We start from the raw sequence: 24,710 nt of genomic DNA on the forward strand, positions 1-24,710 counted from the left end.
TTCTTCTTTACCGTGGTGCAAATTCGAGGAGGAAAGCAGGATCGACAATGAAAACAAAACGAAACTTAAGACGGAGTTTCATGCGCTATGCGCATGCGTCGCCTGTGTTTAGTTACTGGAGCACGCACGTCTCTCACAAGGATCGTAATGGCAGTGATTGACAAGCCAGAGGGCCAATCGCTTATGCGATGACTGCATGAGGAATTGGCTGATTTTTTTAAGGCCCTATCTTGTGCACAGATGACGTATATTAATAATATTACTTTCAGTGCAGCTAATAAATCTTTTATCATTTAGTAAAGACAGTTTCAAGTGATATTGCAAAAATGTATAAAACAAACATCCTCTTTTGCACCTTTAATGCCTCAATGGGTTGTGCTAGAATGAATTTGAGGAGACTTAAAGAGAAAATGTTTTGCTTGTAGTTTAATATCAAAATAGTGTACAATAATAAGTATCAAATGTAAATTTTGTACATATACATTTTAGCAGATAACTTTGTGTCTGTTTGGAAAACAGTTCCTGAAGATACAAGTGAACATCACATGACTGGCATTTCCACAGTCTTTATAGATGGTTTCAGCATTAACAACATAAACAAAGGCTTTCATGGAACACATGTAAATTTCGGTAAACTCCGCTAAGAACAAATAACAACAAAGTCCTTTTAGAGTAGTTTAATTCTGATAACAAGCACAATAAACAATAAGTAGATCACCTTAGTTCATATTTCATAGCTAAAGCTAATAAAAAATGACACTTAGCCAACGTTGCTGTGTAAAATGTGTACTATAATGTATACAATGCCAACTACAAACCGGCTGCCAAACCTCCCTTTACATAATGGTGATTCATGTACACATACACTCATTCCAGAGATCAGTTTAGCCACTAGTCAGACCATTAAACAAAAGAAACCAGAAGTGAAGTTCCGACCAAACTCGTTACCGTGACAACACACGTGCATCCGATGAAACTGTCTATTGAGGGTATGCACTGACGTCACTTTCCACGTGAGCATGCCGGAGCTCTCCCTGTTGAGTGGCAAAACATTTAGCAAAATTTGCTGGCTATTCTAGTGGTGGCCACGAAAATGTCAGTATAACTGACAATTATCAGTAAAAAATACATTTAGTTGGACTTGATAGTGACCCTAGCAACTTGTCAACCCACCTGTGGTCAGTGGACGTTGGCATGGACGGTCCATTTATTTTCAGTGATTTTTTGGCAGTCTGTAAAACGATAGCTCAGAATTCTTGTTAAATCTGTTAGTACAGTCTATTTAACAACAGCTTTTTCCTCATTTAGAGGCGTTTTCCTCGTGTTTTCGCTGATTTCATACTGTACACAAATCCTGCCACTCTGTCTTTTGCCACTGGATGCAGCCAGTATTTGGTGCCTAGGGATGTTCACAATTGTTCTCTCACGTTCATTGGCATTGATGATGAATCACGCCCTACACTGCAGACAAGAAGCTGAGTTTCTGGTTTTGACGCTGGGCTGCCAGACGTGAGGAGTACAGTTGGGGCTTTCACTGCAGGGAACCAACCCTCCTCCACTCCATAGCCAGTTAAGATGTTGGATGATAGGGCAGGACTGTTAAAGGCAGTTCCACTGCTCTCCTCCAGAATACCAGTTGCCATTCGCTGCATTGGAAGGTGAGCATTTCTCTTTGCAGACTTGGACATGCTGTGTGGGCGTCCTGAGGTATGCTTTCCGAGACGATTAGTTCATGGGGCAGCTCGGCCAATGCAACTGTTTTCACTGCGCTTCACCTTGATGCCTGTCCGGAAGTGCATTGGACCTGCCCCTGCCTAAGCTGTGCAGAGGATCTGAACATAAGAACACCCAGCCCCTCCAGACTGCACAACTTCCTCCCCTGCTGGAGGGCCTGGCGTAGAATATTTCATTCATTTCTGTTCCGCTACTGGCTTTCAGCTGGCAGTACCCAAATTTCATGAACAGTTTCTCCTTTTTCAGATCTCCAGAGGACCCCAGGTGCTATGGGCGGAGCAGAGCTAACCCATTCTCCTTCCTTCTCTGTTGCCAGTGGACTGTGACTGGATGTTCAGAGAACCCAACCAGGTTTCTTCATGATCCATCAGTTGAACCGTGGAGCTAAGTGAGTTCCACAACACGCACCCTTGGCACCCCCTCATGCAGCCCCAGACTGGAACATGGCAAGCACCTCTGCTTTGCTCGGATGCCCCACTGTGGGTACATGTGCAGGACCTTAGTCCCAGTCGCACAGGTCCTGGGAGCCTGGCTAGAGCTATCCAGTCTGTTGTGTTGGTACAGTCGCACCATCAGACTTGTCTAAATGTGGAAAAGTGGTCTTTTTGCAGTAATATTCAATACTCAAAAGATATACAATAGACTACGCCACCCTGGGACTATACCAGGGAATCACAGTTCACTTAAAATGTTATAAGGAACCCAGGTTCATTCCACTGAATAAAATGAGCAAGAGACGTGGGTAGCAAAATAGAGTTTGTTTATTTGTACAAAAGTTTAAAATGCAGGAATAATAGTCACCCAGCAAATTACTAAAGCTGGAAATCACAATCCACAATAAGGATTCACATTTATTTTAGAGCTGTAGCCTATTGGCATCAGATGGGCTAAGAGAGGGAGCAAAAGAGGAGAATCACACTAAGTCCACACACGCACACACACACTCACTCCAATACCCGTGATTTTATCAGTGGTGCTCACACAGCATAACACAGCACACGGTGAAGGAAAGCCTCACTGCCGTCGGACACACAGCTCCTGTAATTGTGATACAAAACAAAATAAATCAAATCAATAGAAAATAATCAATGAAAACTTATTAAATGCAGGGGAGCAAAAGAAGCCCTTCCAACATAAAGAAAAAGAAATAAATTCTAGCTTAAACAGCTAGATAATAACACAAAAGAAAAAGGAAAAGAAAAGACAACAATGTCCAAGAGAAAATCTCAGCATTCTGAATCAGTCCAAAATGAGAAACACCACAAAGGGAAAATGAAGAAATAAATAATCTGAATGAGCGCGGCCCTCGAACTCGTTATTTCCCAACGTACGAGGAAAAGATCTTTAAATACAGTCACAGTAGGAGCAGGTTTTAACCAACAACTCCAAAATCGGGCCGCGCTAAATCACCCAGGACAAAAATGATGAAAACACACAGCAAAAATATAAAGAAAAAGAAACGAAAGCAAATCAAGCAGGAACAAAACAGCAGCGTGCTTCTATATGTAGTAGGGGAATGCAGCACGCACAGTCTTAGCCCAAATAACGCAGCCGCTTGCCACACCAAAAAGCAGAGCTGACGTCAGTATCCACGGGATAGAAATGAAGTAGATGCCAAACAGCATATATTGGATGTCCCAACTCAAACGGTAAACACACGGGAATGCTGGGACTAGGCAGTGTAACGAGCCAGACCGCACGTAACGGTTGTTTACAATAGACTCTTCAGTGTACACAAAGCCGCACAAAATGACACAAGCGGTGTTAGAATGTCCACACGGCTGTGTTTTAACCACAGACCTCTGTTGAATGCTGGTAAACAGGAAGAGCGCAGGCACAGAACAGATGACGCACATCCGGCCCGCACAAAACAGCCATTTATACACACCTCCCTGCGGGACGATAGGCTACCAATAACACTGATGAAGGACGCATTAGAGTCGGTCCCCTTGTGGAGTCAGAAGGATGCGTATTTTCGTGTTTCGATTTTCTTCGCTTTGCGTTCAGTACAATTCTTGTCCTTCAGGCTGTCCCTGTTCCCCCATCTTCACAGAAGTTGCAGAGTGGCCCTTGTTCCCTAAGAAAACATGAATTTTGCATCGTACTTCAATGTGATGGCCAGGATTTAAGCCACACAATTCTTATACATTCACCTTTGCATTGTTTAATACATTAAAAGACATTACTATAGGTTTGGTTTAAGATCTTTATTTGTCATTGTAATGAGTCAGTGCACGGGCTTAGTTATGTGGCTTAAGATTAAAATATCAAAACCAGTTAAAACGTATCTTTGGCTAAAATGTGATTTATAAAAACATAGATCAAATTGTTAAAGTTCATTTTATAGTTAAGATGACTTGAAATGTTTAATACCTGGTGTGTTGTTTGAATGGACCAGTCTAGTAACAAGGAGATTCAAACAGAAAGTTGATCTGTTTTATAGGGAATCTAAGGAAATTAGACAACTTTTATGTATTAGAGGGGACATTTGAAAATGTGATGTCTTGATCAATGTGATTTTATTTAATAGAATTATTTTTGCATTTACTAAAGTTTATCCATGGCTCTTAATTTAGTTAAGTGTATTGTGTTTATTTCAGGGTTTGTGTTGTTACCAGGCCCGGGGTGGGTAATCGGGAGAACCGGGAGAATTCCCGGTGGGCCGCTTCACTTTTGGGCCGGTCGATTTTTTTTTTTTTTACATTTGTCACGTTAGTGAGTCTATCTTCTCTTAAATGACACTTCACAGGTTTCGCATTAGGTGTGTTCGACTTCATGCGGCGCTGCGCAGACCGATCGGCGGCTGACTTGAAGCAGTGCATTCCGGTTAGTATTTCTGTCCGACTTAAGCTGGCGCTGCAGGCACGTGACTGTGTCATATGGTTTTTAAGTACCGCGAGAGCGGTTCGAGATCAGCCGCCTGAGTTAGCCAGCGCAGTTCCCGAAGAGGAGCTGCACGGGCTGTAATGACGACACAGCTGTTTCAAGATTGGTCGGATTCACCACATGACAACAATCACGTGTGTTTTGTGTGTATTTTCACGCCCTCAGTTCCACAAATGCTCACAAATCTGTATTTTTATAACAGTTAAAGCTCTTTTCATGTAGTCGCGATGTTATATTGTGTCATCTTCATCAAAATAAAATGGATACAAAAACGTAGACCCCACTACATTGGTATTTAAATAATTTATGCTTCTGTTAAACTTTATTCTTGTAAAAACAGATGCTGTAAGCCTCTTCAGTTCCACTCATGCTCATACACGGACATTCAAAACAGTATAATTCACTTTTTATGTAGTTTACATCTTACAAATCATGTTGAATGCGATTAAGCAAGCAAACGGCACGTGATCAGCCATGCCTGACGTAAATGCAGCAAACTACGGGAACCACAGCGCGTCCGACTTCACGTCTCCGTTTTCACCTCCTCCCCGCCTGCACGCGGCTAATCTCGCCGATCGGTTACATCCAGCCACAGCCGATGTCGAACACACCTAACAACACTGCAGCGCGGGTTGTACCATGTGAGGGAGTTTTCCCCTCCCCTCCCATAGAGTTGGTTCGGTCCATAGCACGTCCAAGAAAACTTTCTCTGGCAGGCTGGGCCGGCCCTACCGTAACAATACGCGTCTGAGAGGAGGAGGGCGTAAAAAACAGGTTGAAGAAAAAATCCATTGGAGGAGGATGCTGCCAAATGTGCCAAACCTACAGATTTATTTTCAAGAGGACAAACAAAAGAGACAACAGGTAACTTAAAGAGAAATAAGCCTAGTAATGATTAGCATTAACAACGTAATTATTCAACTAATACCCTTGTCAAACTATTTACAAGCCAAAAAATTTTTTTGTTGTTAAAATATTACCCTTTTGTGTATACATGGCGATTCATAGACTTTGAAAATATTATGAAAGCAGCTTCTGAGCAGTCCCCCGCTGAAAATGAGGAGGCCATGAATAAACAATATGAATTAAAGTTATTTAACCCTCAGGTTGTGTTCAGAACCCTATAACACCTTTTGTTTTCCCAGTCAAAAATGACCAGCCTAAAAAAGCTTATTAATTACTTGTTATGCCATTTACCCAATATTGTATTCAATATTTTTGTCAAATTGTTTTATTTTTTAATTAGGACTTTTATATTTCTATTTGCATTAATCATCGGCCTCATAGCATTAGCAATGGTAATAATTTATCAACCTTTCCTTATGGAATACACTCTAAAAAGGTTAAAAGTTATTTTATATATTGGACAGAACACGCTGCTGGGTTAAAATTGACCCAGCGCTGGGTTGTTTTAACCCAACTGTTGGGTTATTATAATCCATGGTTGCATAACAACAACCCAACATTGGGTTATTTTTAACTCAGCATGGGGTAATTTTTAACCCAGCATATGTTCTGTCCAATATTTACCCATTATGGGTAAAAAGTAACTAAGCCTTTTTTAGAGTGTAGAGGAATATTTTTGTTAACTTCTTATCTTAAGTGAAATATTATTTAACTTTTACCTTATTTATTGAACCATGATATTAATAAAAACTATAGTAAGAGCTGAACTGTTGCTTTATTTATCCAATTTGAAAAAAGTGCTAATTTGGAATAACACTATGGAAAAAGTGGGCCGGTCTTGGGCCTGAAACTCCCGGGCCGAAAAGTGGCCCCACTCCGTCCCTGGTTGTTACTGTTGTGAAATGTGTATTGTTTTGTCTCCTCTTTTTGTTTTCATGCTGCTGGCCACCTCTTATAAATTCAGTGTAAGTGATGTCTAGAGAGAGTTTATTGTTACTTATTGTTCCCTGAGAAATGTGGTGCTGGATTTGTCCTCATTTAGTTTGAGAGGCTAAAACACAATGTTTTATGTCTTTGTTTGTACACTAGATTTTTCCCTGTCTCCTTTGCATCTTCGACTTGCGCAATTTTTCTGGTTGATCATCTAAATCTGAATCAAATAAAGGTAATGCACTGACATATTGGATATCTTCCGCTCTCTTCCTAGACCGTGTTACAGCCATATTGCATTCATGCCTACTAGTTAACAAATCAAACAACACCGTTAAATCTTGGCCTAAAAGCATTGAGTATGGAAGATCATCTATGAGACCAACATTCAGCAAATAGACCTGTCCTTGCACTTCTTCATGAACATCTGCTGTAGAATAACATTTCTCATCTCCATGAACACATCACATAGGCACCTTTGGACCAACATTTCTGAGATTACCTGAAACTTAATGGGTGCGAACCATTGATTGCATGCTACCTGTGTCCACTAAGGCCCTTACTTCCTGACCATTAAGGACTACTGCCTCAAAATGCAAGGGGACATCTGTCTGCTCAGTGTGGACAGGTAGTGGCACACAACACAAATAAGCATTGGTAGAAGGATTGTTGGGACACCTAGGTTTAATGTTACCCTCCTGTTCACACTGATAACACACAACACCCTTTCTGCTATTAAACTCCTGGTTAGGGCTTTGATTGACAGGACTACCCCAATCACCCACAGACTTACCCTCACTTGTGGTCTTGGTCCCGACCTCGGACATCTTTGCTTGACTTTTTGGTTCTTTGAATCCACCCCACGGGTTGTATGTCCACCTCTTATAAATATACATAATATTTACACACATCACAAACTCATATATTAACCTAAAAAAATACTTTAATTTTGTACAAGATTAATCTATGCCCATCCCTAATGGACTGGCCAGCACCATGAAAACAAAAAAAGGGGACACACAATACAATACACATTTTCACAACAGTAACAACAACACAAACCCTGAAATAAACACAATAAATGTAACTAAATTTAGTAAATGCAAAAGGAATTCTATTAAACAAAGTCGTATTGATCAAGACATCACATTTACCAATGTCCCCTCTAATACATCAAAGTTGGTAGAGTCTTATTTCCTTAGATTCCCCATAAAACAGATCAACTTCCTGTTTGAATCTCTTTGACACATTTTAGTCAAAGATACATTTTAACAGGTTTTAATGTTTTAATCTTAAGCGACATAACTAAGCCCATGCACTAACTCAGTACAATGACAAATAAAGATAGAATAAAGACTCATAAAAACAGTCAGTTAGGTCTTAAAGTGAACGCAAACAGTTCAGAAAGAAATCAGACGTGCAGTATACTGTATGGATCTGTGTTTATTTAGGCTTAAAGTGCCAGTACCCTCAAAAAATCTGCTTATGTTTGTGTTATTATGTTAATCAAACAAAAGAAGACAAAAGGTTAATCACTTCTGTAGCTTTAAAAATATGAATTATACTTAATTTAAAGAATGAAGAAGACAGTGTTATTATTTGTCTGACTGTTCTACTACTTTTATACTTTATTTGTAACTTTGTTCTTTTCTCTTTTTTGTGCTGATCATTTCTAGATTTATTCTAATCTTATTTTCCTTATTTCCCTTTTTTTGCTGATCTGAAAATGATTCGATCCATGATTTAAAAATGTAATGTAATCTGTTTAACCATTACTAGAATGTAAATTATGTAATTTGAGAGAAGGCATTGAGGTCCAGCCTATTTCACAGAGGTCTTCTCAGTTTAAAATTTCGGGCCTTGCCACTGTTTGATACTGATAAAATAATTCCTCTCTGTTGTTCTATATGGGCTGTGGCAATAATTAATAGCTTGCAGCAACATATGGAAAAATGAACTAGTTTATTTTTGGAAGTGTGAACTTGGTTCAATATTTTAAAGTATGAACTATGAATTTAACTAGTTCATTTTAAAATTTGTGAACTAAACTTATAGTTCATATGATGGCTATGCAGGAGTGACAGCGCTAGGGCTGCTTCATATGAGAACACTTAAGCACTGGCTTCACAGCCGAGTCCAGAGATGGGTGTGCAACAACGGCAAATCAAACTGACCTGCCACCAAACTCTCGTCCTGTGGTCAGAACTTTAGGGGCTGTCCACACGGAGACGTGAATCACTGTATACGTATAAAAAAAAGTTATCGTATTTGTGTTTCGTCCACACGGATCCGGCGTTTTGGGAGACTGGAACCGCTATTTTTTGAAACCGGGCCCTAAAGTGGATAAATCTGAAATCGACACCCTTGCGGTTTTCCATTTGTACAGCCAATCCGTATATTTTGTGAAGCGAAAACGTCATCACATCACGTGTCGGCAGCATCACACGTAACAGCAACAACAATAATGGCGGACTACATGATTGTGTTCATGCTACAGAAGCTACTAAGCCTACTAGCTTTATTACATCAAAATCTATTGCTTCTATGCAATTGTGGTGAGCAACAAGCGATAATGGACAACACCATACGCCACATGCTCTTAGATCCAGCACGGAACCAGGAGAAAGACTCCGCTCTTGCTCTTGAAGTTGTTGCATTTGCCATCACTTCTTCTTCTTGGTTCGTATACAGTGCGCAAGGTTATGCGCATGCTCAAAGTCTTCTTCTCCATGTATAGTGTATATCTGTGGCAGAATTACAGCGCCCCATACTGATCTGGCATATATACTACACTGCTTTCAGTCGGTTTCAGTGGTTTCGTGTGTGCGCAGATATTTCTTGAGACGACGCTGTGTTTACAGATTATTTTTTTAGAACGAGGAAATAAAAGATCAGATAGAGAATGCACCGGCTTCGTGTGGACAAAGCCTTAGTTTCTTTGAGCAGGAGTACCCTTAGAACAGGTCCACAAGCATGCTGTGGTATTCATGCATGCCTCCAACTCAGGATGGAGAGCCACGTACAATGGCCATGTAGTTTCAGGCTACAAGGTAAAGATGTTCTAGTCCATACATACGATACTGCGACCATTGCGTTGCATGTCACAACTCGCCCGCCATCTCCTTTTGTAAAGTCAGAAGAAGAATCTGAGGTCGCTTCCTGCTATTGCATCCCAGACACGCTCAAACTCTTGAAAGACCACACATAGATATGTTTGCATCCTCCAAACATATCTATCTCTCACTGCAATCTATTTTAAGCTCTGACTGAGGAAACACTGCACACAGCTGGCCTCAGGGTCTTCACAAATATGCATTTCTCCCAGTGAAGTCAGGGAAGACGAGGTGCCGGGCCTATTGGCCCTAATTTCCATGGTTCACGGAACTCGTGCTTCTCACGACAGCCCCTCCCTTCCTGTTGGATTCATCTGAGAAAGGACCTTCTTTCTTTCGGTTTGACTTTTTGAAAACCTGTGTTAGACTTGGCATCCACATAAGTGACTCCCTAGGGCAGGATTCCCCAAATCTTATACTTGATGATACTGCAGAGTTTAGCTCCAACCCTGTTCAAACACACCTGAGCAAGTTAATCAAGGTCTTCATGATCACTAGAAAATCACAGGTGGGTAAGTTTGATTAGGGTTGGAAGAGAACGCACCAGGGCAGGCACCTTGCTCTGCTCGGCTTCCCCATTTTCCCCTGACACAAGCTATTTCTCCACTTGCGTTCGAGGGTCGAGCATATCAGTACCACTCTTGAGTGTGCCTTGAAAGTACACACATAGTTGAGAGAGGTATAAATGGGTCGCAGGTAGGGATGTGCCGGAAGGCGAATATGTTATTCGGAAAAGCACGGATAATACTGTAGCTACAAAACGAGTAACGAAATTATCCGAATAAAATAAAAAAATATTTACGTGTTTGCTGCAACAGCGCTAAATTATAAAGCCCTTAAAGCATAAGAATAATATGTGTGTGAAGTGAATGAGTGTAATCTATAAAATGACAAATGATATTTCTGCGCGTCTCTTATTTAGAAACGCAAGCAGTTTTGGAATTAGTTTTAAATCTTATAGTTTTAACCTTTTTTTTTCGTTTTATTTAATTACACAGGACCAGAAAACCTTGATAAAATGCTGCAATAAAATATTCGTTAATAACTTTGTGTCTCTGTGTGACTTCGGTCACAGATGATCTATTAATTACTTTAAGTTGAAGCAAGCTTTATTGTCAATCTAGGTGAATATAAAATAAGTAAAAAGATAAAAATATGAAAAGGTAAAATTTTAAAAGCAAAATTTAAACTGAAGATTACTATGACATAAATTGCAATTAACATAAAAATAAAGTAAATAACAATTGAAACATTTGAATTAAATCTTTCTAATTACCTTGTTGTTTAAAATCATGTTGCTTGTTTTGAACTAAGTCAAAACTGATTTTTAAATGCTACCTAGTCTCACAAAGTTTCGTGATGTAGTCACGTATATTTTTGTGATTATTTTTCGTGATATCACGAATTTCCGTGTTTTTTCGTGATCGTACGACGAATTCCTGTTTTCGTGTGATTATCACGTATTGCTTACTCAACTGCTTTTTCCTATTTTTAAACCATTGTCGCTTCTGTTTAGGGTTAGATTTGGTGCTTGCATTAGAATGTCACTTTATACATTGGTTTATACATTTTTTCTGATTTATTTTTTATATGTTTTTTTATGTTAGGGTTAGAGTTGGGTAGGGATGTCATTTTATGTAAATCTAACCCTAAACCGAAGCGACAATGGTAATAAAATAAGACAAAACAATTGAGTAACCAATACGTGATAATCACACGAAAACAGGAATTCGGTATACGATCAAGAAAAAAACGCGAAAATTCGTGATAATATCAAGAAAAAGGAATAAAAAAAAAAGTTACTATAACGAAATTTCGTGAGACTGGGCTGCTTAAATAATAGAGCATACTGTTATTTGAAATTTTAAACAATTATCTGATTATTTATTTATTTAAATGAAGATTAATGCTAAAGTTTTTTTCTGACCCTGAGGACCCTGTCCCGGGTCCACAATTTCGTATTTTGACTTAATATAAAATGTTCTTTTAATCTTTAATGGTCCGTCATGGACCCCAGTAACACATATGAGATACTGTTTGAAAGCTTGGAGTCTCTTCTTTCTGCAGATATGCATCACTTTGACATATCTTTTATTGTAAGAATGTTATTTACACTTAATTTACACTATCACCCCCCCCCCCCGATATTTTTTAATATCATTTAATATTCACATATTTCATATTTTTCAAATATGACAAACATGGGCAAGTCTTATATCAAATGAAAGCTCTCATTCTCAGGAATAAGGCTACAGCGTTATTTTTGTTCTAATATCAACACATATCCAACAATCGTTGAATGAATAATAAGGTAAAAAAATGGTCTTTTGTAAACATATGTGAAACTTGAGTGTGAACTGCCTCAGATAGCACATATAGCCACAAATGATACGCCATCTTTTATCTTAGGTCTTACTCTAAACATGAGTCCATTCACAGCATTTTATTTGGTTGTGTTCATTAATAATCCCTTGCTATTTATTATATGTGCAAAACCAAAAATTAATATTTATATGAAAAATGTATTTTCACACCCTTCAGTAAAATGAGAATAACTTTTGAATGCGACATGCTAAAGAGATCATTCTTTTTTGGGTGTTTACTGTCTGCTGCTGCTAACAACCAGAACTGTCTGCAGTCTGCTAGAACACACAGAACCAGAGTTATACACTATCAAAGACAGTATTTACAACATAAAAAAGAAAATTTGGTGTTTTATCATATGAAAAACAACATAAATAACAATATATGTCACAAACAGCAGCTTTTTATGTAACTTCAAAGGGTTTTCTTTAAAATGATATAAAGAAATTGCATTTATTCCACTGTATGTTGTTATGGGGACACTTCAAATGTTTTTAGTCAGAAATTGTATACAAAAAGGGTATTAATCCTCCCTTCAGTTGGAGTAAAATAACTTTTGCATACATTATGATAGAGAAAAAAATTCTTTTTCTTCTGTAAGCTGACAATTGCTGGAATCAAACAAAACTGTCTGCAGTTAGCTGAGGCACCCAGGGCCAGAGTTATACACTTTCAAATAAAAACTTTAGAAAAAAAACACCAAAAAGCGCCTATTTATTTTTGTGTTTATTAGAGGACTAACAACACATACAACCATGATTAGCACTTTCAACAGTGTTTTATGTAATTTCAAAGGGTTTCCTGTAAAATGATACCATACTTTTGTATGTAAACCTCTGCATGTGGGTATGAGAAGCTTTTGAAATTGGGTAGGCCAAATCCAGGCGAAAATCCCCAAAATAGCTTCAGGGTGGAAGAAGTTAAAACAATTTGTTATGTTCGCTCAAACGCTATGGACATAGATGATAATGAGCTCAGCAAGTTTGTTGTAATGCTTATTATGCTTTCTTAAATTCTTGTCAAAACAGATATTTTTGAACGTTTCGAATCTGTCAATCCGTGCAAGTCTTGTCGATCTTAACAACTTTTTAACATAAATCAGTCCCGAACTTTATCTCTCTTGATGATAACTCTTTAAACATCAAGCAATTTTATTCACGATTTTATTTACAAATTCCTGCGTGTTTTTAAACCAAAACCAAGATGTCAGACATGATTTTAGATGTTTAATAACTAGAGTATTCAAATCGCTAGACGAGGGATTAATGTAGGCTACTTATTTTTTCAGAAAACCTCCACTCGTTTAGACAGAATGGGTCACATGGAATTGTGCTGACAGACACAATACACGTTTAAAGGTGATTTATACCATGGTCTGTTTAAATACTCGAATCTGATTGGTTGGAAGGTGTGCATTAAAACCGTTTACTGCACAGGTAGTTCCAGTCAGTTTGATTACAGTTAGAAATTAATCCGCTACTATAAACATCTATAAACGGGGGCGGAGTGGGACCAAAAAATCTACCGGGAAATTTCTTATACCACCGGCCCTCCGGTGCTATACGAAGGTCTCGTGTTTATAGTAAAATTAGGGTAATACAAATCGTAATCAATCTGCCAAAAAAAAAAAATAAATTATAATAATAATAAAATCATGGCTAATTTTCCAAAATGAGTAACAACAAAATGATACCTGTTTGAAAGACGAATATGCGCACCTGTCAATCAAGTGCATCAATTAAAATGTATATTTGACATACATTTTTAAAATCTTGAATTGTAGAGGTAAAATAAAACACGTCTTACATTTAATACTGTTGTGTCTTTATTCTTGTGGTCTAGAATAGGACATCAATGTGTTAAAAAATGTTTAAAAAAAATTATAATCAAATGAACGTCAAAACTTGGCGTCAATTTAATGTCAAGGTCTTGACATCGATTTGATTTGCATTTTTGACCAATTCTTTGATGCCAATGTTTGAAATCAATTTGATGTCTATTTGACATCAATTGCCCGCTGGGTATTTCATAACAGAGCGAGGCCAGAGATGAACGTGCTCATAAATGGGAGTAATATGGAATAATGTGTGCATCTTTGAATAACTGTAATAATTTCTCCTTTAAATAAAATTTTGACATATAAAGATTTGAGAGATAATAATATTTTTATTAATAATGTCATTGCTTATTTTTTTAACGTGTTTGGCGCATTTACCTTAGAGTTTATTTCAGTAATATAATATTGCTGTTTTTTTGGTAATAATAATACAATTTACATGCAAATCCTGCTTTCTTATCTGTTTATTCATTTCATTATGTTGTTATTTTAAGTTATGGGGGTATTTATTGCCATATGAGACGTTTATTGGCGTCATATGCGGAATAATGTGTACATCTTTGAATAACAGTTCCTTTGAAAATAATTTTTGTCAAAGTTTTGAGAAATAATAATGTTGTGAGGATATTTTTTTGCCATGCAGTTGCATACTCTCGTCTATAATATGGAAATCACATAGTAGGAAATATAAAATGTGATACTGCAAAGTTACCCTTCTAATTTTTATTTATGATATATGTTGAAATAAATAAACCTTTGCAAATCTGCTGATTTGATCCATTCATGTCCTGACCACCAGGTTAGAAATTTTAAACATTCTTAATCCACATTGACTAGTCTATCAAATAGTCTATCCGCTTGATGGATCCGACCGCATGTACTTTAATAAACAGGGATTCGGCGGCTTTTAGGTTGAGCACTTTAATGTACCATTGAGCAAAAGGCTGCACAGTTTGACCAGCGGGAAGCGGCCGCACATCAGGCCGCCAGACAGGGTTGCTAACTCGCTATGTACAACTATTATCAGACCGGCCCTCGTAGCCTCAAAACACTACCGGCCCACCGGGAAATGTCCCGACTCTCCCGATGGCCACTCCGCTACTGCTACAGTTTTGTCAATGTGCTCTCAAGTTTGTTATTTTAATGCAACAAAACAGTGATACATAGCACAGGCACAAGCTATATGAGGCTTTGGAAATGAGAAGTTTGTTTTCCATGCTTATTGGTAACGAGCAGGGGCGTCACTAGACCCCTTTTACTGGGGCACGTGCCCCAGTGTAAATCTTTTGTGCCCCGGTGTAAATCTCAAGTTTAAATTGTATCAGTTAACTAGTGCAATCCTTTTCAAAGACAATCGCGGCAAAAACTGATCTATATGCAATGTAGTTACCCAATTTACGCTTGTAAAAGCGACAAAGCAGTCGCATTGACGCCTGCACGCACGTATCCATGTCCGCACGCGTCTTTGCGTCATTAGCGCACAACCGCATTCAAAAGGTGACACCACGCGAGTGAGTTAGCTTATGAAAACATGACGAGACTAAAGTAAGTTTCTAAATAATAATGCTAATCTTATTTTGACTCGATCATTATTGGCTTCTGTAGATGGACATCAGAAATGTTTTGTGCAAAGCAGGGAAAGCGAAGCAGAAAGGAGAAATGATGAGTTTAAGGGAGGTAAGAGAAACAACATCCTCATCCTGTCAGGTCTCAAACATTAGAGATAAAATCTCAGGAAAACCTCTTGTCAAGTCTATAGAATTGCATTGTTGCTGAGAAAATCAACAGATGTATGTGATACTGTTCTGTATTTTCAGATATTAAATTAATATTTAGTTTACTAAAATATTAGACACATAACAGCAGTAACTATCACTGAGATTATTTAGATTAGCAGGCATAAAATTACTGTTTTCTTAAAATATTCTTGTAAAAATAAGTTATTAATCATTGCTATCATTGTATAATGTAGAAAATATTTCTCTGCTGTCATTATTTATGCCTCCAAACATGTTAATAATGTTAGGTATGAAGAAGATTACAGTTGTATGTATCTTTTGCAGTAACTGTTGCACTAGAATAGTGGGTTAAGCAATTAAGGACATTATATAGTAGTGTTGCACACTTCTTGCACACAGCAGGCTTTCAAAAAAAGTCAGCAAAAAATGGGGGGCCTGTGCCCCAGGAGAGCTTTATGTCTAGCAACGCCCCTGGTAACGAGAATCAAATTATTTGTCTTTTTGATTAAAATTTTGTATTATTATTTTTAATAAATATTTACAGTTATTTGAGTTATAATTATAATAAAAAGCAAAAATGCATTTAAAATGCCATTTTCATGTAATAAGACAAACTTCGGTTTAAGACACACCCACTTCCAGTTCCATCCGAATACAAATAATTTTGAGATTGTTACAGATACAAATACAGATACAAATACTGACTCTGCTGCACACTCCTAGTCGCAGGTGTTTCTATGGAGTAGAAGTGTAACCAGCTAACAATTTTTGGTTCCCAAAACGTTCCCCTAACGTTAGTTTTTGGTTCTCAAAACAGGGGCGGATCTACCGGGGTGGCACGGGGTGGCAGTTGCCACCCTAAATAAAAGCATTGCCACCCCATATGCCACCCCAGCGCGGGTATCCTAATATATATAATATATACCCGAGTAGGCTCTTTTAACCAGAAAGGCAATGTAGTTTTTCTCTGCGTGTGTTTGGGGGTGGGAGACACACATCTGACGATGATTGGTGTGTGTGTCTTAGACGGGGTGGGACAACCACATAGCTGATGGTGATTGGCTTAATTTCCATCGTTAGCCAACCAGAGGCAGCAGAGTTCATACACAAGCATGCAGTCAGTCCGAGCAGAAAGTCTTTTACAGTGTAAAAAAAAAGTCCGTGCAGATTTGCCAACTTGGTGACTTTGTCGCTAGATTAAGAAACTTTTTAGACCCCTTTAGCGACTTTATTAAAAAAGCGACTAGGACAAATCTAGCGATCTTTTCTGGCGTGGTTGGAGACGTTTGGAAACTGCGGTGAAAGGATGCATCGCCCCATCCAAGGCACTCACATGCAGCCCGGTTCTCGCGCTGCAGTCCATCCCTTTCGAGTCGCACAAACCCGCAACAACAGAGCGATGACAAGTACAACGATCTCAAAACAAAGGTAGCAGACGCAAGCACAAAGTATAAAAAGCACAAACGTTACTTTTCCATCGTTGAGGTTAAAGGCAAGAATGTTTATGAACGTGCAACTTATGCCCATGAAGAAAGAGTCTCTTCACGTGACGTCTTTAGAAAGTAATTCTGATCTAATAAAGCACCTCACATCATCAAATGCTGCCAAAACAAATTCTCTTTAGTGTCTTAAAGTGATTAAGTTGAGCATCACATCAGCAAATCAGAGTACTAAATACGGTCATATTTATAGATAAATGTTGCATCAGGATAAAAATACAAAAATTAAACTGATGTTAAATATTGCACGAGGTAGTTGCTTGGTAGTTAAAACAACTGAACTGCATGTTTGTGTAAGCAGTAAATATATTTTAAGCAGTTCTTTCTAGAGTTAGCCCGTCATGTCTTATTAGCTACTGCAGCCATCAAAATATTCCATACGTGTGTAGCAGAGCGGTCAGGTTGAAATATAATTTCTCTATTGGAAGATTATGAAATACCAACAAGGCCCAAAAAGGGCACAGCTTTCGACTACGCCACCCCCAAATATACCGGGGGAACAGTCCAAAAAGGACACAGGTTCGTTACCTTAGAAGTGAGCAAGAGACAAGAGCACCAGAATAATGAAAAATATACACCTTTATTTGGTATTAGCTAAAAAGAGTATCAAACACTGGTCTTCAGTCACTTATAAAATCAGCACAACACATACAAAACAATTAACATTGGCTGGGCCTCAACTCAAACAAGAGGAGAGAACAACCCCCGGTTACACATGGAATCACCCCAACACCACGCACACACACGGCACACGTGTGAAAGGTATAGATTCAGCACAGCACACAGTGTAAAAATCACTCAAAAAGAAAAATACAAAATTATCTCCTCCCATCCAAAAGAATGACCCACCCCACACAATCGTCAAAAAAAAAACAAATCTACAAACAAAAATACAAAGAAAACAAACCCACAATTAGTTACACACCATAAACCAATATTAAATATAAAATCACAAAACAAAAACTACTAAACACTGATACCAATGGAAAAGAAAATTAAATAGCCCACGTTCAAAAGAGGCAGTACCTTTACATATGCTGTGAGTCAAACGCCACCAGCGGACATGATGGCACAAACTGACAGTAAACTCACCTATAGTAGTACTTACAAATCATCAAGCCAGCTCTGATGCACACGTGGAGGTTATAGTCTACCAATAAGAAACACAAGCCTTATAGGGTAGTAATAGTAAGGCCCAGACTGATACACGTGCAGGCAGTAGAGATGTACAGGAAGACTGGGCAATAACCTCAACTTATAATAGTTAAGCCCAGACTAATACACATGCAGGCATTAGAGATCTACAGGAAAACTGGGCAATAACCTCAACTTATAATAGTTAGGCCCAGACTAATACACATGCAGGCATTAGAGATCTACAGGAAAACTGGGCAATAACCTCAACTTATAATAGTTAGGCCCAGACTAATACACATGCAGGCGTTACAGGTTTACAGGGAAACTGGGCAATAACCTCAATCTGTAATAGTTAGGCCCAGACTAATACACATGCAGGCATTAGAGATTTACAAGGAAACTGGGCAATAACCTCAACTTATAATAGTTAGGCCCAGACTAATACACATGCAGGCGTTAAAGGTTTACAGGGAAACTGGGCAATAACCTCAATTTGTAATAGTTAGGCCCAGACTAATACACAAGCAGGCATTAATGATTTACAGGGAAACTGGACAGTAACATCAGATTATAATAGTTAGGCCCAGACTGATGCACAGGCGGGCATTAAAGGTTTACAGGGAAACTGGGCCGTAACATCAGACTATAATAGTTAGGCCCAGACTAATACACAGCAGACTCCCAAACAGGACCAAAGAAAAAGTGGTATTAAACCACATACGAAATAAGAAAACAAGCAAAATAATTCAAAAAAAAAATCTCAATTACACAAGAAAAACAAACAAATAAATGTAGTAAAACACTAAACCCACATTAACTAAGCGACTTATCAGTGAACCATGGACACAAGAAGTTCATGTGAATAAACACAAAGTCGCTGACACAAATACCGGCATACCGAGTGAAGCCCCGTTGCCTAAAATCGGATTCAAAAGTGACCCATACAGTTTCAAAGGCAAAACAGCAGCGCAGTCAAACCCCTTGAAAATAACCCTCTCATTCCCCGGAAAGTGGTCGGAAGACCAGATCAACCTGCCGAGCATATAACAGGATATTATTATTTTAAAAGGTTAGAAATTGACAAACCAGCGCGAATAGAAACAAAATAAGATTAGCGGTCGTAACTCACTAAACGAAAGCGTCTTCGCTAGAATGAACGTTGTTCACTGTTCACAAACCAGACGCCAAAGCACGCTGAAATGGTCCAGCATGTAAGTTTCAGTACACCAGTTCCCATAGTCCAACAAATAGAGCGCACATACCTGGGATAGCAGACAGCCCACGCCAACAACGGTAGTCAAATTATCCTGTAGTGTTAAACAAAGTAACGTAAACAAACGCACATAAAGTTTGCCGGAAGGTTACACGCTGCTAACGCACATACCTGGAGAAAACATGAATGAGGTCCCACAAGAGGGCGGTGACAAGGATGATGCATAGCCCAAATACATGCCTTTATATAATGATTCACACATCACGTGACCTAATGAGCAGATAACCTTCCTTACTCTGCTACACGTGCATATGAAATCGCTCGATATGATATAGTCTGATGTTTTTATTTGTCTTCGTTAAGGAGACAAAACTATTCAGTGTTGTGTATGTTTAGAAAGCTTGAAAGACAACTTAATGCGGCATTTTCTTTTCCATATTATGAAAAGAAAGGCTGATATCCATTCTTTTTACCAAAAATAATAGAAAAGTCAAATACTATGGGAGTGGAAGGTACAAATAAAACAGAAAAATATGTTGTGGAAGGGAGAGGAGTAGATGAAGTCATGAAGGAAAGAAACATATGGATGGCAAAGAGCTAAAAAGAAGTGAAAAGACAAAAATCCATCATGAAGTGAGTGAAAGGATTAAAGAAGAGGGTTATGAGAGAAAGAGATGTTTGCCTTTCAAATATGTTTTACATGAATATAAACTAGGCAAAAATTTGAGGTCCAGTGTTCACCGAATATAGTAAATACAGTATATAATTTCTTGAATCCACGACAACCATGCAAGGACGCTTACTTCATTGCCACCCCTTGTAGTTCTCATGCCACCCCCTTGCCACCCCATAAATAATTTTCTAGATCCGCCCCTGTCTCAAAACGTTCCCCTAACGTTAGTTTTTGGTTCCCATAACGTTATTTTTCAAGGTTTGTTTTTGGTAAGCCAGGAAAGTTTTCTTTACAGAAATAGAACGTTATTTTTAGGTTATTTTAACGTTTTCCTAACGTTAGGAAAACGTTAGAATAACGTTAGGAAAACGTTAGAATAACGTTAGGAAAACGTTAGAAAAACGTTAAAATAACCTAAAAATAACGTTCTATTTCTGTAAAGAAAACTCCTGGCTAACCAAAAACAAACCTTGGAAAATAACGTTATGGGAACCAAAAACTAACGTTAGGAAAACATTAAAATAACCTAAAAATAACATTCTATTTATGTAAAGAAAACTTTCCTGGCTAACCAAAAACAAACCTTGGAAAATGCACAGTTGACATGGAGTGAAAAATGATCTATCACCAGGGCGCGAGGGCGCGTTGCCGCGGCTCCGTGCAGGCACTGACAGAGCGCGCAGAGCTCAAGACTCCAGCCTCATTGAAGAAGTGAAGGCTTACAAAAGTACAGCACGTCTATTAGTACATCCCATGCTGTGTTTTTATCTATCATATCTATCTAAAATAAGTAAAACCCATTTCCATATAAGGAGGAATAAAATAATTTATTTAATAAAAAATCTATAATAATTAAATTATGCTATTACTGGAAAAAATGTCTATTAAAATATTATACCATTATATAACACAGGTTATTTTATATAAAAATACCTCAACACATCACATATTATGTATTTAGATAAAATTCTATTTTATCAAATATATAAATAACCAGTGACTTCAACACAATAAAGAAGACTTAAAATTTATTGACAATATATAAACATTTAATTCACTTTAGTTTAACAGACCTTACAGCAGCCGCCTCTCCATTATTAAGTAACAACAATCAGCATCTCTCTCTCAGTTTTTACAATAATCAAAAGCTTCTAACTTCATATTCTCTTCATGGAAATAATTAAAATATATTTTCGTGTTCACATATTTAAGCTACTAATAAAGAAACAAAAAAGAAATCGCTAGAATGTTATACTCTGAAGTAAAAACGCAATGACAAATAAATCAGTCACTTTAGGTTAAAAGATCTTACCACAGTTAGTCGGCTATCCGTTTTTACAACAAAAAAAGTTTCTAACATTATGTTCTCCTCAAATTCTCCTCAAATCGATTGGAAATCACTCGTATATTTCTTCTCACATATTTAAGTTACTAAATCAAGAAAGAGACAAAAGAACCGGTAAAATAATGTTAGTCTCTGAGGTAAAAACGAAAGGACCGTTATTTTTTAAATTAACGACTTTTCCTGAGCACAAGATAAAGCGGGTACTCGTGAAGAAGGTGGTAAGCTAGTGCAGACAAGCACGCGCATATTAGATGTGCACACTAAAGGAATAATGGGTTTAATTATGCATTCACTTCATTTCCTAAAAAAAAAACATAACCAAAAAATAACCATTAGAGAACGTTCTGTATAAGTTATTTTTAGGTTATTTAAAAATAACCACCCTGCAACGTTATGGGAACGTTATTTTACGGTTCCAAAAAAATAACCAAAAAATAAGGTTCTGTATAAGTTATTTTTAGATTATTTTAAAAATAACCACCCTGCAACGTTATGGGAACGTTATTTTATGGTTCCAAAAAAATAACCAAAAAATAACGTTCTGTATAAGTTATTTTTAGGTTATTTTAAAAATAACCACCCTGCGACGTTATGGGAACGTTATTTTATGGTTCCAAAAAATAACCACAAAATAACCACCCTGCAACGTTATGGGAATGTTATTTTATGGTTCCAAAAAATACCCAAAAAATACCCAAAAAAGAACGTTCTGTATAAGTTATTTTTAGGTTATTTAAAAATAACCACCCTACAACGTTATGGGAACGTTATTTTATGGTTGCAAAAAATAAAACCTAAAAATAACGTTCCCAGAACGTTAGTTTTTGGTTCCCAAAAAAATAACCAAAATATAACCAAAAACTAACGTTAGGGGAACGTTCTGTGTTTGCTGGGAAATGCGTTTTGATGATTTACCTCCAATTCTGTCAAGGTTAGACTCGCTCCACCAGTATTTAGTTGTAGTCGAAATTAGATTTAGCATCTTTTAATGCACTCAAATGTCTATACTTCTTCATATCAAAAACTGTAAATACTTTTAGGGCATAGTATAAGTAGGTACATGATGCAGGCTCAGTCAGAAAGCCTATTGTATCATGTGCCCCGCCCACTCCTCGCTGTTCTTCTCACAGCGTCCACGGACATTTAAGTTGTGTCTTTTGAAACAATAGTGAGGTAGACTGAAGCTGAAACGGCATGGTTTCATGACCCTTTAAAGAAACATTTCTTTCTTACCTTTTAATAATCTGAAGGTCTTTTTTTTCACAACCATTAATAAAAAAAAAGGTTTGCATGGCATCGTGAAGCACGTTTATGTTTATCAGCCTGGAAATCATGCTCAGAATTTTCTATGCCTGTTTCTAATTGTATTTTCTCCCCTTCTCACTTAATCCTAGACTTGTTCTTGGTACTCCATATGCCTTCCAATTTATACAATCCTGAAATAACCTCTGGTATGAGACGAAGGAACAGAATTACCATGACAGTTACACCTTCCACTATTTCAGGTAAAAATGAAAGCTAATTAACATTATTAGATTATAAATCAATATTGTTTATAACAGTAGTATTCATTGTTAAGTTAAGCCCCATTCACACACTGCCAGCAACTTTGTTGTTGTGTGTCACAGGTCTCTATCTATTATGTCATTAGGAGGCCTTCCTAATTATAGTTTTCCTAATAACAGTTGTAAACATGACTGCAGTAGCTGACAACCCAGCTTAATCTGAAGACCAAACTTTCGTCATGTATAATGAAATTCCTGAATTTGTCACCACAACGTAACATTCAGACATTGCCAGTTAGTAACAGCAACATTATAACAACGTCATGTGATAGTCAGTCGGTAATTTTTACTTGTAATTTTTATTTTGTTTTTCAAAATTTTTAAAGAATTTAATGGACAGACAAGCAGTCTAACTATGTAGGCCTATGTCCTCATTTGCCCCAAACGTAATTAATATGTGCAATTGTGAATCTGGGCCTGCGCTTGCGGTATGCATAAAAGGGTGCGCTGTCACATTTTTGCAGAAATGCATGTCAGGCTACACAGAGCCTATTGTAAGCTATTGCATAATACCTACACAAGAGTATAAAGCCAGCTTAAGTCAAGTTTAATGCCTTCCAGAATAAAAATAACAGAAAGAACAGGCCATCTTCTTTAAAAAAAAATGTAATCCTATCTTCATTTGTTTTCTTTTTATCATCTCTAAAATATGGGTAGTTTTCTTTAAAAAGACCACATTTTGAGCAAAAGCTGAGATAATTGCATTTCTGTAAAGAACTTTTGTTAAAGATCAGGGCCCGGTTCCCCAAAACGTTCTTATCGCTAAGTAGTTCTTAACCTATTCCTTAACCTCTCTTTTAACTCCATGGCACATTTCCCAAAACGTTTGTACGCTAAGTATATCTTCTGTAAGTCACACTTTCGTAAGGTTGGTCTGGACCATTCTTAAGCTCTCTCTTAGCGTTGTTTGAGCGCAAAACGCTATCGCCGCCACTGTGCAGCAGTCTTTAGAAATCAGCGCAGCGCACTACAAGTCAAACTATGGTATGTTGATAATGATTTTATGTTATGGACATTTTAAGACTTATAATAAAATATGTTTGCAATGGATACAGGACTCAGTGGCGTGTTTACCATTTTGGTGGGCCTTAGCAAAGTCTAAGAACCAGGCCCCAAATGCCCCAGTGTAGGAGCCACAGTTTAATTTATTTATGGTTTTACAATTTACTTATAGTTGTCTTTTTTGTTGCATTTGAGAAGTGCACCTTTAACAGGTGGAGAGGGCGTTCCCCTATAAGTTGGAGTGGGTAGCGCATAATGGGGAGAAGGCGTGTCAGCAGATACAGTCTTTGACCTTGGCCTGGATCTGCGCTACCGGAGCGCTGTATTAAAAAGCTGAACTCCAAGCGCCATAAAACCATATTTAAGGACATTTAAAACAATTTGCATCTATGTTTTGTATTTTATTTTATTTGCAATAAATACGGATAAATCATTGAATGACAACACTCTTGGATTTTCTTGGATTCGGGCTGTGAGTCTGACCCTGTACCCGCATTCTCCAAGTGGTTTAAAAACAATAGGAAGAAAACAGGGGGTTACAGGAAAAACCCAAACATTGTTTTTTGCCATTACAAAACGTCAAAGACTTGCTGTAAATTCTTAAAGGACTTTTTTGGATCGGTATTGGAGGATTTATGTTGGAACTGCGCGATCTGAAGACAAAGGAAGCGTCGGCTTAACGCGTGGCAGATCAAACAAAGAAAACACTTCGGTGGAGGTATGTGCTTTCAAAGCGAACATTTTTGAAGAATTATTCGTTTGGAAAT

At 37.8% G+C, this 24,710-nt stretch overlaps 1 protein-coding gene across 8 annotated transcripts in view; it reads left to right on the forward strand.

The window, feature by feature from the left end:
• LOC135785316 (NXPE family member 3-like) overlaps nucleotides 1–24,710 on the forward strand; it is a 111,300-nt gene that overhangs the window by 38,434 nt on the left and 48,156 nt on the right. For 7 of the 8 annotated variants that reach the window (XM_065294691.2, XM_065294689.2, XM_065294690.2 and 4 more), the window contains one exon: nucleotides 22,771–22,881. Coding sequence is in view for 6 of the 8 variants with exons in the window: in XM_065294689.2 (XP_065150761.2) it covers nucleotides 22,791–22,881 (91 nt within the window). In the remaining 2 variants the exon portion in view is untranslated. Of the gene's footprint in view, nucleotides 1–6,668; nucleotides 6,692–22,770; nucleotides 22,882–24,710 lie in introns of those variants that run through there. The other variant, XM_073813156.1, reaches the window with a different exon arrangement.

This window comes from Paramisgurnus dabryanus, chromosome 22 (genome assembly GCF_030506205.2).
Source record: "Paramisgurnus dabryanus chromosome 22, PD_genome_1.1, whole genome shotgun sequence".
In the NCBI taxonomy this organism is placed as follows: Eukaryota; Metazoa; Chordata; class Actinopteri; order Cypriniformes; family Cobitidae; genus Paramisgurnus; species Paramisgurnus dabryanus.